Here is a 14,695-nt window from a genome sequence, read left to right as displayed (position 1 = left end):
GTTTGGGTTCCAAACACAGTGAAAAATACACTTGGAGCTTGCAATAGTTATTTTCTAAAAAAATATATTTTAAAAGAAGCTAAATTGCATAGATACAATCTTTAACATGGCCTTGCCAAAACTGTTGGCACCTGGTCAGAAATATCTATTTACTCATGATCCAGCATACTACTCCCAAGAGCACTGAGAAGGCATTACCGACATCACTGTATTTTCCTATCCACTTTGCCCTTAACCACTTTAAACATTACAGACTATCAATTCTGAAAACGCAAAACATACAAATGAGAAAATGGGCCCACATTCTAACCTAGCCTTAGTCAATGCACGTTGGCTGAGTTCACATTTCCATTTTCAGCTCATCAGCATCCCCCATCACTGAACAAATTTCCTAGTGAGGGAAATGTTTTAACACTAGCATGGGAAGAGCAGAATTTTGAGAGAAACACTATTTGCCTGTGCCCTGCCCTTCCCCTAGAAACTCTGTTTCCCTACTCAGTGACCAGCCACCCAGCAAGCATATCTTACACGGAAGTACATATACCAGCATTCTTGGTTTCTTGAATAAGGGAACAAAAGAATTCAAGATCTCATAGGTTAGGAAGAAGACCAAAGCTGTAATGTATGCAAACTGCATCCCTTGATGCATATTTTTAGGTGTGTACTGATTGACTTGTCTCAGTGTTTAAAATTAAGTTGCCTTTAGGCAGTCAGGTCTCTTTCAAGAGCTAGCAATGATGATATTATTAACCTTTAGCATTGAAGTTCTATTAGTAGTTCCTGATTTATCTAAGTAAACAGCATTGCCATCTCATTCTGAGTCCCAGCCTGTGAAAATTTACAGCTCTGGGGGTTTTGTTGGGGTTTTTTGTTTTGTTTTTCCTTCAGAAGGGACCAAAAAAGCAAACTCACATAGATCCTGATTGTGCATGAACAATTGTACAATCAGCAGAGTGACATGGTTAGGCTAGCATTTTGCAGGTTGCATAGAAGGATTATCACAGAGGAAAGAAGTAATCAAAAATAAATGAAAATGCTCACCCATACCATAGGCTCACAGAAAAACTCCCGAGGGAGGAATCTCCAAGAAGACATCCTGCCCCAGTTGCAGTCAGCCCTTAAATGGGGTCTAGGAGAGGTGGAGACAGACTCCACCCCTTCCTGTTTTTTTGAATTGCTTTCACCTGTGCTCCCACAGCTGACTCATTGCTTGCCTCAGGTGATCAATCAGTTGTTCACACCGTGATTCAACAGTTTGCATATAGAGATACATTACAATTTTAATTATTTTTAAAACATACACTTTAAAATTATTTTTTTTTTAATTTTCTGGGAAAAAGCCATCTTAATTGGTTCTTGATTAAAATTTGAGCAGTTCAGGTAATTGATCCTCCTGTCTCCTCCCAAAAGGTTCACACAAGGGTTTTTTTTTTTTTTTTTTTTTTTAATAAAAAGCAGGAATTGTGCCTTTCATCACACTTAACTGTGATACAACTTACACCAATGAGATAAGGATTAATTTTAATGAAATATAATAATGATCACAAAGTCATCCACGTTAATCCCACTTTGACTTTTGGATACTGGCATCACTAAGTTCACTGGGAGATGAACAGCCATCTCCCACATAGTCTGGCTGAGGGCCCCAGCTCAGAAAGTCAAAAAGCAGAATTTATTTGCCATGTAGGAGTTCGGTATTTCCTTTTCTTCATTCAAATCACATCTTTGTAACTACTTCTGAGCAGGTGTTCAGGACACAAACCTTATCAGTGCTACAATAAGAAGTCTCATGGTTCTCTAAAGGTGTAGTCCTGTTTGCTTCCAGTTGACAAGGCATTTAACAGGAACACATTTGCCATTTCACAAGTTTCCTACAGCAGTAAACTTTATTCCTGCTGACAGCAGAAATAATTGCTGCCTGCAGAATATAATTCACTGTTTTAAAAGTTTAAATCTGTTTTCTTTCTTCATTTTTGTGCTCTAAGATTACATTGAAAACTTTTGCAGGTCAAGTCTTTCTCAGAGGACAATTATTTAAGTGTTACTGAAATAAAAATATGAGTGAAGATCAAATAATTGCAGAGTAATGGAAACTGAGCTAGGCATAGGTATTTAAGTTTCTAATACAGAAAAACAGTCTTTTAAGAGTAGAAATTCCACATTTTTTTTTAAAGTTTGCCAAAAAAAAAACAAAAAAACAATAATGGGTGAATTAAAAAAGAAGAAAAAAAGAAAGAAACAAAACCACCACCTTAATCTTCTTCAGCAAGTTGGTAATATGTTGTAAAGTACGTACCAACCATTTGCCCCTATGCCATGATAGTTGTGCCAAATTCTGGAATAATTTGAAGAGTGGCAATGCACAGCTTACATACACTCTGAAAAGTATCATATGCAGAAGAGACAATTAACTTTGTGGTTCCCCTGTTCTGCTTTGTGAGTGATGATCCAGTTTTAGCATGTAAAGTTTCCCATTGCCAGCCCTCCAACAAAACTTAGTACCTCCGCACTACTGCTGATTCAGCTGCACTTGAACCTGGATCTTGGTTTAAAAATGCTTGTGTCCCCAAAAATCAAACTCTCTGGCAACTCATCAATGTTGGAGAAGTTAATATGTGTGACTTACTGGCAGGTCAGCTAAGAGTGAGAGAGAAGCACAGAACTGTATTGTATGACTTGGGTAAGACATGGAAGGCACCTTCATTTAGCTCATGCTGTTCTACTGCCTTCTTCTAGTGGTCTTAAATCCTGCCATCCTATTCTGTTCCCTTCTTCATACCAATGACTTTATCGGGTGGTATCATGTGAAGGTGCAGGAGATGTTTAAAGTTATATAATGTTTTTGCATTTTCATAAATTATTAAAATATCTATAGTGTAAAATGTAAATGAATTCTTTTATGCCCATACACTGTGAAAGATGTGATAATAGTGTCATAAAAAGTGCAATTTATGTAGACTTCGATTTTAAAGAAAAAACACAGCATCATCATAAGACAAATGTAGTTTATTTATTTTCTTATTTTTAAGAGCTGGCTTAGGCTATCCTCTCCACAGATGGAAACAAGGTTGATATCTGTAATTGCTTGCTTCTACTACTACCATTAGCCCTTTTTTAAAAAGAACTGTATCAAACAGGTTACTTGACATTGTAAGGAAAATTCTACACCTGTTTAACAGTAGAGGACAAGTTTTCCCTAAGATAATATCCAGTGAAAGCAACATGGAATGGATCCCAACCATAGATTTAGGGGAAATCTGTGCTGTCCAGGCATGCAGGTTTTGGTCCTACACTTAGTTCAGAAAACAATAGAGCATATCACATACTAAATTGGTATGTGGTACCAAATTAGTATGTGATGAGAGTAAGATAAGTTTTACCACCACCCAACTCAGACTGACAATACAGCATCAGTTGCTTTCATAGGTTCTCTAATTTTTCTCCTTTTCTCATCACCTCCTACACCAAAGCAAATGCCCACAAACACATTTCCTACAAATTTTCTGAGAAATCATTTGAGTTTTCTAGTGCTTAAGAGTTAAATTTTGTCCTATACTTTGTCATGTGCATTTATGCATTGCACATACCACACACGTTTTGTACTGAGTGGTAATATTGGCATGAAAATTTTGGTTTTAAAAAAATACAAAACACAGCACTAAATCTGTGAACAATCAAGATATCCCAGTGATGCAACAGCATGAACAATAGTACAGACATCTGTACAACCATTTTGATCCAGCCTTCCCTTCCCACTTGAAATCTTCACATTCCATTTGGCTATTCTAAAATCGCATTGGCAAGCTATGCATGTCTGTTACAAAATAATAGCCCTGTAGTCTGATGCAGCAGCATATGCTCAAAACAGAAATGGATTTTACCCAATATAATCTATAATTCTTGACACAGCAGGTGCTAGGCTTCAGTGCAGCTCTTATAGACACTCTTGTCTTTGCTCTGTTCATCATGCTGCAGTTTGCTACCTACTAGGTGCATTCCTTCATTGATCAAGGCTTAGAAAAGTCCAAGTTCAATAGGACAGACAGCACCTTGGCAAAGGATGTCTTCTGTTTTATGACTGTCAGCAATATGATGGAGATTTTATGATGAGACACAGAGACATTACTCACATACCCATAATTTCATTAAGCACTAGTGCAAGTGGTCTCGGTAGACTGAGTAGATGGCATATTTACATGAACAGTGAATATTATCTACCTCATCTAAATTAATGCTGAATGAAATAGGGAGCTTAACTAGGTAGAGGTCTGTTCTGGGCAAATAGATCATTTTCCAATCACATACTCACTTGCATCTCATAATGAGTTGAGGGAGGCATATGAAGGAAGGTATGAGATCAATTCTAAAGATAGTATCTAGCTACCCTGAAAGCAAGATCTACTTACAGAAATGAGACTGTCAATGCCAGTACTGCGGAAACAGCACATGCTAACTAACTTGTTTTTAGCCTCTAAAGAAGGATATGCTTTTGCCATTTTTTTCAGGAAAATCTAATACAAAATTGATGAAATGGGATAATAATTTTCCCTGCATGAAGATTAAGAGAGAACATGAGTCTATATGATAGAGAGCTTTTGCATTCATCTCATGTCTGCTGAACTGCAAAGTCATTGAGCAGCTAGCATATATTTCAGAACAGGAATCTATCTGAAATAGTAACATCAACTTCAGAGCCCTACAGGAAGTGACAGTCAATACCAGCTTGTTGCTGGATATTTTTGCAACCACAGCCTATGAAGTTTGACAGAGCTCAGCAGTCTTGTGCTGGGAATGAAACACACTGTTTCAAGAGAAATAAAAGGGAAGGTATTTATTACAAATATTTACATAACATTATGTATCTGAGAGCATGATAATGCACCAGCCTCTCTGCTGGTAGCTGCCTGAACCTCCAAAGAAAACAGAATATTTATATAGTATAATGTTAGAACTAAGGGTGGTGCCTTAGGTACCCCACAAACTGGAGTAATTCAGCTGAGTGATTTCTACAGAGTACTTGCCATCTGTTGGTGATGACTCAAGCACAACAAAGCACAGATGGATCTTAGTCCCAAATTATGCCTTTTTTTTTTTTTTTTCCCCCCTGAACTCGTCTAAACATTATAGGTGATCAGGATGTTTTTCACTTTGGAGGAGTACATTTTTATAGTGACTGGCTCATAGTCTGCAATTATTCACAGCTAATTCTCAAACTGCTAAATGAAATAAAAAATGCTATGAATTCCAGCTTTAAGGACAAGTCGCCTTCTTGGAAAAACTTCCAGTCTCTTTGTAACGCATTCTGAAATGCACTCTACTGTTTATTAAGGCATAGATCATTCAGCTTCTTTCCTCATACATATATTACCCAGTGAACGGAATTTACAACAGCCAACCTTCTCAGTAGGAAGACTTCTGAATTAGTCAAGACAAATTACCACAAATGAAAAAATATTCACACTGAAACTTTACATATTTCCTGAACCTTTATGACTTTGACAGGAGTCTCTCTATTACACTGTGATTCACATTCTTAAAGGCTCTCCTGATGTCCAAGCAATCACTTTGAGTGATTGGCTCTTCTTCAAAATAGAAACAAGTTGTGGTACGATCACCTTTTATCATAAAGAAATAAAATTAGCTTAAGTTAATAGTAAAATCTCTTTCCCAATAAAGGCAAGACCTGAGTATTTTATCTTGCCTGGCCATTTGTCAAGTGAAAGCCATCCATCTCCTACTGCACGTTGAACTCATGCTTGCAAAGAATAAGGTGAATCTCAGTGCTTCTAAGCAGGACAAATCAAAAGATGCTCTTTTCCATCCGAGTGGAATAAGAAATGTTAGTCATTAGTGGGATGCAAGCAATGTGCCTAAGTAACATTATTAGGGAATACTAAGGGATCTGCAAACTACTGATGTCTGATGGAGGAAATGGGTTTTTGAAGGCTGTTTTCCAGAATGGAGTCTCTGTTGGTGCTGTGTATAGCAGAGGTACCTTCCTTGTAGCACCTCCTAAAGAAAATGAGGACCATTCCTGAAAAACTGATGTCTGATGGAGGAAATGGGTTTTTGAAGGCTGTTTTCCAGAATGGAGTCTCTGTTGGTGCTGTGTATAGCAGAGGTACCTTCCTTGTAGCACCTCCTAAAGAAAATGAGGACCATTCCTGAAAAACTGATGTCTGATGGAGGAAATGGGTTTTTGAAGGCTGTTTTCCAGAATGGAGTCTCTGTTGGTGCTGTGTATAGCAGAGGTACCTTCCTTGTAGCACCTCCTAAAGAAAATGAGGACCATTCCTGAAAAACACAGGACTTCAAACTCTTATGATGAGGCTGTTAATGGCTTGATTTCTTCTAAAGCTACTTACTGTCAAACCACATTTATACCAGAGCCACAAGAAGTGCAATCAGAAAAGAGAATGAAGAGAGGGCACTCGGCCAGAACACTTCCCAGGACATGGTGCATGTGCAGTGGTTAGGTAACTTTCCGAGTTCAAATCTAGCATCATTTTAAATATAAGGCTTCAAATTGAATGCAAAGTAATGCCTGAATTCTGAGGCTTCATTCTTCCTCCTTTATTATATGTAAATAACTCCTGAAATTTTAAATTGCTTTTCAACTTTTGTCATACCTGTTGATCTATGATCAGACAGAGGGCAGATGAAAAGACTACTGTTTTGTTGTTTTTTTTTTTTTACTTTTAGTTTCAATTGCTTTATGCATATTAGTGATTTGTTGAATGCAATTCATTTCATGAAAACTTCCTATAAAGCAGCTAATTTACTCATCTTCAGCTAGCTAATAGGAAGTGCCATTTATGGAATGCTTATTGCATGTGGACCAGCTTTTACTAAAGAGAATATAATTTTGTATTATTGAATAACCTCAGATGGAGAAAATGTTACCTGTTATTTCAGTGGTTTATGGTGTTTCTTTCTTAGCTCCAAGTACTAATTATTGTAGTAATATTCAGATTATTTTGCTGTTTTGAATTAAATTGAATTTCCTTAGAAGTTTTCATGAATTAAAATCTACATTGATTTTAAAGAGCTGTTGTGCTATGTATCTACTGAACTGGGGTGATTGCATTGCTCGTGTTAAATACAAAGTGTGTGGATCTTTACCCTTTCTTGAAAACAACTCAAAATGCCTTAAAAACAATTTTGAGTACGAAAAGACCTACATAACTGAGAAGCAGAATTATCATGAACACCAATATTGCAAAGAGAAAATAACAAAAATACCTGTATGGATGTCGTTCAGTGACCCAAACTTTCCACCCTGATACAGATGATAAAGCCTAATGATCTCTATGCAGCCTCCAAGATGCTGTAACTATAAATTCTTCTACTCAGGATCATGTTACAACAAACAGTGTATTAGATTGCACACATTCAAAATTGCTTGTGGTTCTAAGTGGTATACTTTTTTATTCAGTGTACTAAATTACCTTCTTATAAGCTGAGAAGGAAGATATTTTTTCAGTTTACCACTGTTCGCTAACAATCTAATTTGTCTGTTGTAGAGTTGTAGGAGCAGGAAGGTAGAACCTATAAATTCCAGACCATGCTGCCCAGATGAACTGAAGAGGACTGATAAAACAGTAAAGTATGGCTAAAGGTCAGGTTTTCATGCCTGAGGCATTTTACTGCTTGTGGCAGTGATTTTGAGATGTATCACTGCTGTACTGCTGCTGATGTAACTAGACTGACTTCACAAAGCACTACTAATTTGAAATTGAAGAAAGGTACTCTGTCCCTGTATAGCACTTTACAAGCAGAGCAATTTCTGGGAGTTAAATCATGCAACCCTCCTTACTCTACTATCTAGAGGTGTAAGAAGGGAGGTATGGACAGAGCAATATTTTTTACAAAAGTGTTGAGCACCACAAGCTTTGACTTTCTCAATATGCCTGTAAATCTGCCCTTGTGTGATGTAGTAATAGAGTTAATCCAGCCTTGTGTAGCTGCAGTAATGCAGCTAACAGAGAATAAAGCCTCACATTTTATTTCTCCCACTGTTGCATCGTAGCCAACAGGTACTGAAGAAAACAAACCCAGTGCCAGTGGATAGCAAGCTCACATCATCTTTCTTCGCAAAGGGCTTTGTTGTGGAATGTGTTAAAATGCAGTATCTTAGCATTAGCAAAGGATCTGATGACTTAGTAGATAAATGTTAGTCTTCATTCTTGGACTGTTAAGTAACACTCATTTTACAATGGCATTATGTGTGCCTGCAGACAAATATATAGCAGGATATTAAGTAGTTTTCTGTAAGCTCTTTAAATGTATAGTGTTTCAAACTAAAGAGAACGGTGTTTTCCATGTTCTCCATTCTTTTTTTTGAATGGAGAAGAAAACAAAAGTGATTTTGCCATTAAGAGGCCCCTGAAACCTCCATGTCAAAGTGAGAAAAGAGTTATGCATAACTGTGCAGGTTTTTTTGATATTTGAATCCTTATTTTTTGTCCTTTGTAATGCTGGATCCTTAGAGGATGCAGAAACAACTAGGTCGGACATGGATTTGTAAAGTTTCTATAAAATTGTGCAAGGTGAAATGATTTCACAGGAAAAGTCTCTAGTGACATTTCTGTCATAACACTTTAAAAATAGTTTTGCTCACAGCCTACTCAGGAACTTGAGAAAGCAACATCAATCATCAAAAGATTAAGGGACATACCAAAAAAGTATGACTGGGTCTCCCAGATACATTTTCAGTGATTTATCTCTGAGAAGCTCTAGCATAACATATACATTATTTCAAAGTTTTACATTCAGATCTATTGAATCAACCCATATTACAGCAGTATCACACACTAAACTCCTCCATTTCAGGGAGAAAAATAAAGCATTGCTAAGCTTTATGTAAATCTCTCACATCTATTCTTTAACGTAGAGAATACAATGGCAGAAGACACAGCAATATTTATCCCCCAAACCATGGAGAAGAGGAAGATAGAGTGCTTTTTCTCCTTTTAACCAACCTCTTGGATTTTGATGTATTTTCCATTAAAAGAGCTTTGAACTTAGCACAGCTGTAATGAACAGTGTCAAAAAGCTCAGGCACAGGTTAGTACAGTTTTTTAGTAGCAACAGCATGGAATTTTTTTCTAAAGTGTATACTGAGAGCACTGCTGTTGTCTTGACCTTTTTGCTATGTCTACTGAACAACTATATCTTATGCATAGAATTCTCTCCAGCTTCCCAGGCTACACGTCTAGGTTTTATACATATTGGGAGGCTGAGAAAAAATCCCACAGTAGGAACACAGAGAAAAAGAATTTGCAAGTACACTACTTTAGAACCATTTCATCTTGACCTTTCATGAAGGAGGGTTTAAAGACTGAATTATTTGGCTGTGAATGCAAAGGTTAATTGTCGTTATTGAGTATTGTTGGTAGGCCCTTAGTAAAAGATTATGATTTCTTGGAGGGATATAGGTAGAGAAGGGGAGGATTTGAATTAAAAAGAAAAATGCCTTAATATTCTCATTTAGATATCTGTGTCCCAAACAGAGACATGAATTAAAGAGGTAGACACTGCTAAGAATATATTGATTGTTATAGATTACTATACTTTTAATAGTGGAATGACTAACTTAAAACAGAAATATAACCTCCTACCTAAGCTCATCAACAGTCTTCCCACATCACACCAAGCACGAGTTCCTAAGACTCCCTCTTCAAAGCATAAAAAATAAAAATAAAATTACAGAATTCTTCTGAGTATTAGCTCTCCTGTTTGATTTAAGCAGTGAAGTCACTTGCAATGTTGTTATATTTAAGACCACAACATTCTTGAATCATCTCTTGTTTAAACTCTTGTGGTTTCTGTTTGAACTTCCTCATGAAATATTTCATGAATTACATAAATTGCATTGAATGACTAGCATTGCAAAACCTTATTTGTGTTCAGTTTCACGGAGAAGCAAGCAGTTTTGTTTCACTAGGAAATGTAGAACTATAAACAGATTACAGATATTCTCACATGAAGTGAATAAAGAAATTCAGCTCATTTTCACAAGATGATTCAGAATTAGTATACAGGGTTTAATGTTTTTGCATTTTAAAAGCTGTAATTTTGAGACATTTAACCACCCTATTTAAGATAATATCTTGGGACTGTAATGACAAATTCTCACTGGACCAACATTTCACATAGAAAGAGATGATTTCCAAGACGGGTTTTATTCCATCCTAAGAATCCTACCATTATCATACACTCAACTGCAAACCAACTTTCTTCCAGAAAAGTATCAGAGACACAGATTACAGGAAATATTGTCTCCTACTATCTGAGACCATACAGAAATTGTGGTTGCTAAAAAGACGTAAGAGAAAAGGAAGAGAATTACACTAGATGAATTTTATGTCAAACAACTGGACAAACACAAAGGACAAAGCTTTTAATGACCTATTCACTGCCAATGAAAGCCGCAAATCAACACTGCATCAGGAAACACAAAGGCCTTTCCATGCTGCTTTGTAAAGAAAATTCAGACAATTTCAAGCAATTAAATACAAATGCAAGTGTGCAAGTTAATTTGCAAAATTTATCAACGTATACAAAATACTAAGCTCTATGAAGTACATAATACACTCACACAGCCATACAGTTTCATGTGTTCAAAATGTAGACGTTGACTACATCAGGTGAGAGAAAGTGCTGCATAACACTACACCTCAGACTACAGCCAACTATGGAAGAATTGTGTATTCTGTTTTCAGTCCTACTCCTTTAAAACAAAAGCCCTACAGGCTTGAGATAAAACGTAGGAGGGAAGTTCATGTACGTATCTCAGACAGATGAGACAGATCAAAGGAAAAACAGAACAGCCCCAAATCTCAGATAGAGTAGTCTCTCTTTTCGGTACTGATCTGTTTCATCAGGAATTCATGCATGGACTAGTAAGGAGAAGCACACCTGCCCTCATTAGCAAGTGTTGCACGCATGACACTTGTTCAGTATTTCACTTAATTGTCTTTCAAAACATACAGCCATTATATATATTCTATATAAATTCAGAATTCATTACAATCAATATAATAAACATACACACATTTCAAACTGAAATTTAATGTCTGTCTTGAGACTTAAAATCTTTATATACTATACAGTATATGTTTCCAGTATCTATACTATACATCATCATCAGAGTCAACACATTTGACTTGTAGTACTGCAGAGAAGTTATCATTATTCTTTTTGATGCTTCCTCACATACATAGAGGAAACACTATTTTGAAAGACACTGTGTAGCCTGCTTCCACGACTCTGGGTGAAGCTCTGCTATGACACCCTGTTCCAGCAGCTGACATTTTCCCTGTGAGCCCTCTGTGTGGCACAGTGTGGTGGAGCTCAGCCCTGGGTGCCTGCTAACTGTACGTCACAGCATGGGGGCTGCGTTGACCCAGTGGGAAGGAGTGAAGCTCTGAAATGACTTCAACTCCCCTGAGACCGGCCAGGAATGGGTGGAAAGCTTTCCACAACTTTGAGCAGTGTTGGCACTACTCTTCATGGTGCTCAAGCCCAGCAGGGTGACCAGATGAGAAATACACTCATTCCCGAGTGTACTGCCTTCTAAGGCCTTTGCCCCCGTTATATTCCCGTTCGTGGGAATGTGGCGCTTCGGGTAGATCCCCAATGCCTGGTGCAGCTCGGGGTGGGATGCTCGGATCCCGCCGGCCCTCCACCACCCCCTACCGGCCGCGAACAGACCCGGGCACGGCTCCCTCTGGGCGGCAATCGCTCTCTGGCAGCCCCGCAGCAGTAGCAACGCTCGGGAGAGCCATTGGGAGCATTGTGCAAAAGCGGCTCGTCCGAGAAAGTTCCCCAGATTTCAGTAGCACCTATAGAAATGCCTCCTTTTGAAGCTTTCCTCAAGGAGGGGGAAAAAAAATTAAAGCGCTGATGCTCAGAGGCAATACCGCTTCCTGACTGTGTTGTTTCGCTCAAGGTCGAGCTGCCTGTGCACGCTGCAGCGTGAGTCTTAATTGCAGCGTGGATGGCTGTGAGATTAATGGAAGCCGCTTCGACTAGAGCAGCCCAGCTCCCAGCGGGATGTGCCTTCCTGCAAAGTTAGCACGCATATATTTTCTGTAAAGGACCTTTAAAATCAATCTGCTAAAATAGAATCGCTCCCTGGCTGAGGACTGTCACCGGGAACCCGTCCAGGCTGAGGCGGGGCAGCTGGGTAGCAGCACAGAGCCTGCTACCCATCCAGCAGAGTCTCTGCCATTGCCCCATCCACCCTGAGCTCATCACATCCAACACTCAAGCAACTCTATTTCCGGTGGACGTTTTTCTTTAGGGGATTTATAGCAGTTGCCACTGAGACTTTGGGAGGAGCTCAGGTTGTTCCCTTTCATCCCACACCTGCATCATGCTTCGACATCTGCCTCGTAGGAGCAGGACGGGAGCCTACGGTACCACTTTGGTGCTTCCCAGAGTTCCCCCCCAGCTCAGAGCCCCGCTCAGGGGGAGGGGAACCAGGGCTCTGCCCAAGTGTCCCGAAGAAGGCCGTCTTCCTCTTCCTCTCCATCACTTCCTCAGCCGTGCGGCGACACCGCCGCCACTCCCCACCCCAGGCTGCCCCCACCCTCTTTACCCCGTATCGACGGACAGAGCTTGTTTTAAAATTATTATGATGATGACTATTAGTTTAGCCCAGCTGGGCTCCAGGCTACCAGCAGGTGCGGGCAGGCTTTCCATCACCGCAAAGGAGCATGCTCAGCGCTTTCAGGCATGCTCTTTCCGCGGGGAGGAAGCCCGAGTCGGGCCGGGGGGAATCCTCGCGGCGGCCCCGTCCTAACGCAAAGTTTGGGGCCGGGGTTCTATGCGGCGCGCCGTGCCCGCGGCCCGCCGCTCCCACCCGGGCATGAGGAGGAACCCGGGCGCTGTGCCGGAGGCAGGCGGAGCGTGAGGGTTCCCCTCTCTCCTGGCGGTAGAGGAAGAGGAGGAGATGCCCGGGCGAGAAAGGCTTCGCAGGCAACTTCTACGGGGAAACCCACCGCCCTACTACTCCCTCCTCCCTGAGCGAGATTGCTGCTGCGCCTGGCGCGGATACAACGCCGAGAGCACCACCATCATTCATATTCGTATGACGATGCCCGAGGAAGGCGACGGGACTGCCTACGCCGTCCCCGGCTCCGCGTCCCCCGCCCGGGGCTGCGGGATCCCCGCAGCGCCCGCCCCCGGGCGGAGGGTCCGAGCCGCACCGTGACCGCGGACACCCACCCTACCTTGAGCTCCTCCGTGGCTAGGTTGCCTGATCTGTCCATAAGGTGAAACTGAGCGCGGAGCGTTGGGGAAGAGGGGAAGTTGTGTCCCCCTCCAAAAAAAAAAAAAAAAAAAAAAAAAAAAGAAATAAAAAAGGAGGGGGGTTAATTTAGTCTCTCAGTTTCCAGCCTAAACTCAGCCTTGTCCTCCAAAGCCCGGCAGCTCCCCTCAGTCTCATTCTCCACAATCACGCCTCCACCGGTTTAAATAAATAAATAAATAAAATAAAATAATTCACTTTTTTTTTTTTAAGGGAAAAAAAAAAAAAAACTCCCTTAAGGATTAAAGCGACAGGTGATCTGTCCCCGCTGGAAGAGATTCGCGTCCTCTGGCAATGAAAGGAGGAGACAGGAGAGGGAAGAAAAAAAAAAAAAAAAAGCAACACTCCGTTGAAGATTTGTTTTTTTTTCCTTCTGCAATAAGCTCAGATGCCGACGAATCGCTGCATCCCGAGAAAAAATCCTGCTTCCTCGGACGGCATCATGCAGCAAATTTCAAGGAAATGTGTTCAAACTGAAGAGTGTACGATAAAAGCCGCTCTCGCCATGCCCACTCCGGTGGCCAACTGAGCACCCTGCGAGAGCAAGGCAGCAGTGATGAACGATTTCGCCGGCGAGATAACAAAACCCCCCAAGTCCTGCATAGATTCCAAGATTGTTTTGCAGCTGAAGGTATTCTCTCAATAATAATAATTAAAAAAAAAAATAACAAGATAAGAAAGTCTGTAGGGGTTGATCTTCGAAGGTGATGCTAAGAGTTGGGAGAAAAACAGGAGGATCTCTTGCAGAAGAGAGAGGAAGAGACGGAGATTTCCCCTTCTGTCCTGTGTTACTGTCCTCCGCCGCCAGGTGCCTGACTTCCCTGCTCGCGGCCCGCGGGAATCTCTCCGGCTCTCCCGGCGCAGCACTCCCTCCCCCGCCCGCTGCAGCCACGGGTCTTAACGCCCGAGGCCGCCAGCGCCGCCCCCGCGCAGCCCAGGGCCGCCCGCCCGAGGGCTCCGCATTGTCCCCGCGTGTCTGGGCAGTGCCACTCAACCCAACTGAGCAGCCGCTGCTGCCTTATGTATAGCTCGCCATACGTGTGTATAGATGCAGATATCGATATATATACATATAGATACACACACATATAAGTGGATAGCTCTGTGTGTGCCTAAATTAGCAGTATGATACAAAACTTCCCATCGTGAGGCTTGAGATGCGTGGGTTTTGTTCATCTCTTGAGTACTGCTGCAGCTTCAGTGGAGCAGCATTTCTGATGGCACACGGGTTAAGTCCGAGACTCTCGTGGAGTGTAATTTGCTAATCACCTTTTCCGAAGGGTTCACTGATTTGTGGCTCTCATGTTACACAAAAAAGAAAAAAAAAGAAAAAAAAGAAAAAAAAAGAAAAAAAAATCAAAATTAGATTTTAAAATTCAA

The 14,695-nt window shown here is 40.7% G+C and overlaps 1 protein-coding gene across 11 annotated transcripts in view; it reads right to left on the bottom strand.

The window, feature by feature from the left end:
- The window catches only part of SGCZ (sarcoglycan zeta), a 360,204-nt gene extending 346,012 nt beyond the window's left edge, over positions 1-14,192 (bottom strand). For all 11 annotated transcript variants that reach the window (XR_005859307.2, XR_005859308.2, XM_040699469.2 and 8 more), the window contains exon 1: positions 13,239-14,192. Coding sequence is in view for 9 of the 11 variants with exons in the window: in XM_040699469.2 (XP_040555403.1) it covers positions 13,239-13,277 (39 nt within the window). In the remaining 2 variants the exon portion in view is untranslated. The remainder of the gene's footprint in view (positions 1-13,238) is intronic.
- Positions 14,193-14,695: the final 503 nt, after the last annotated feature.

This window comes from Gallus gallus, chromosome 4 (genome assembly GCF_016699485.2).
Source record: "Gallus gallus isolate bGalGal1 chromosome 4, bGalGal1.mat.broiler.GRCg7b, whole genome shotgun sequence".
Classification (NCBI taxonomy): domain Eukaryota; kingdom Metazoa; phylum Chordata; class Aves; order Galliformes; family Phasianidae; genus Gallus; species Gallus gallus.
Note: the sequence above shows the minus strand (reverse complement) of the source record. Positions and strands in the feature narration are given on the sequence as shown.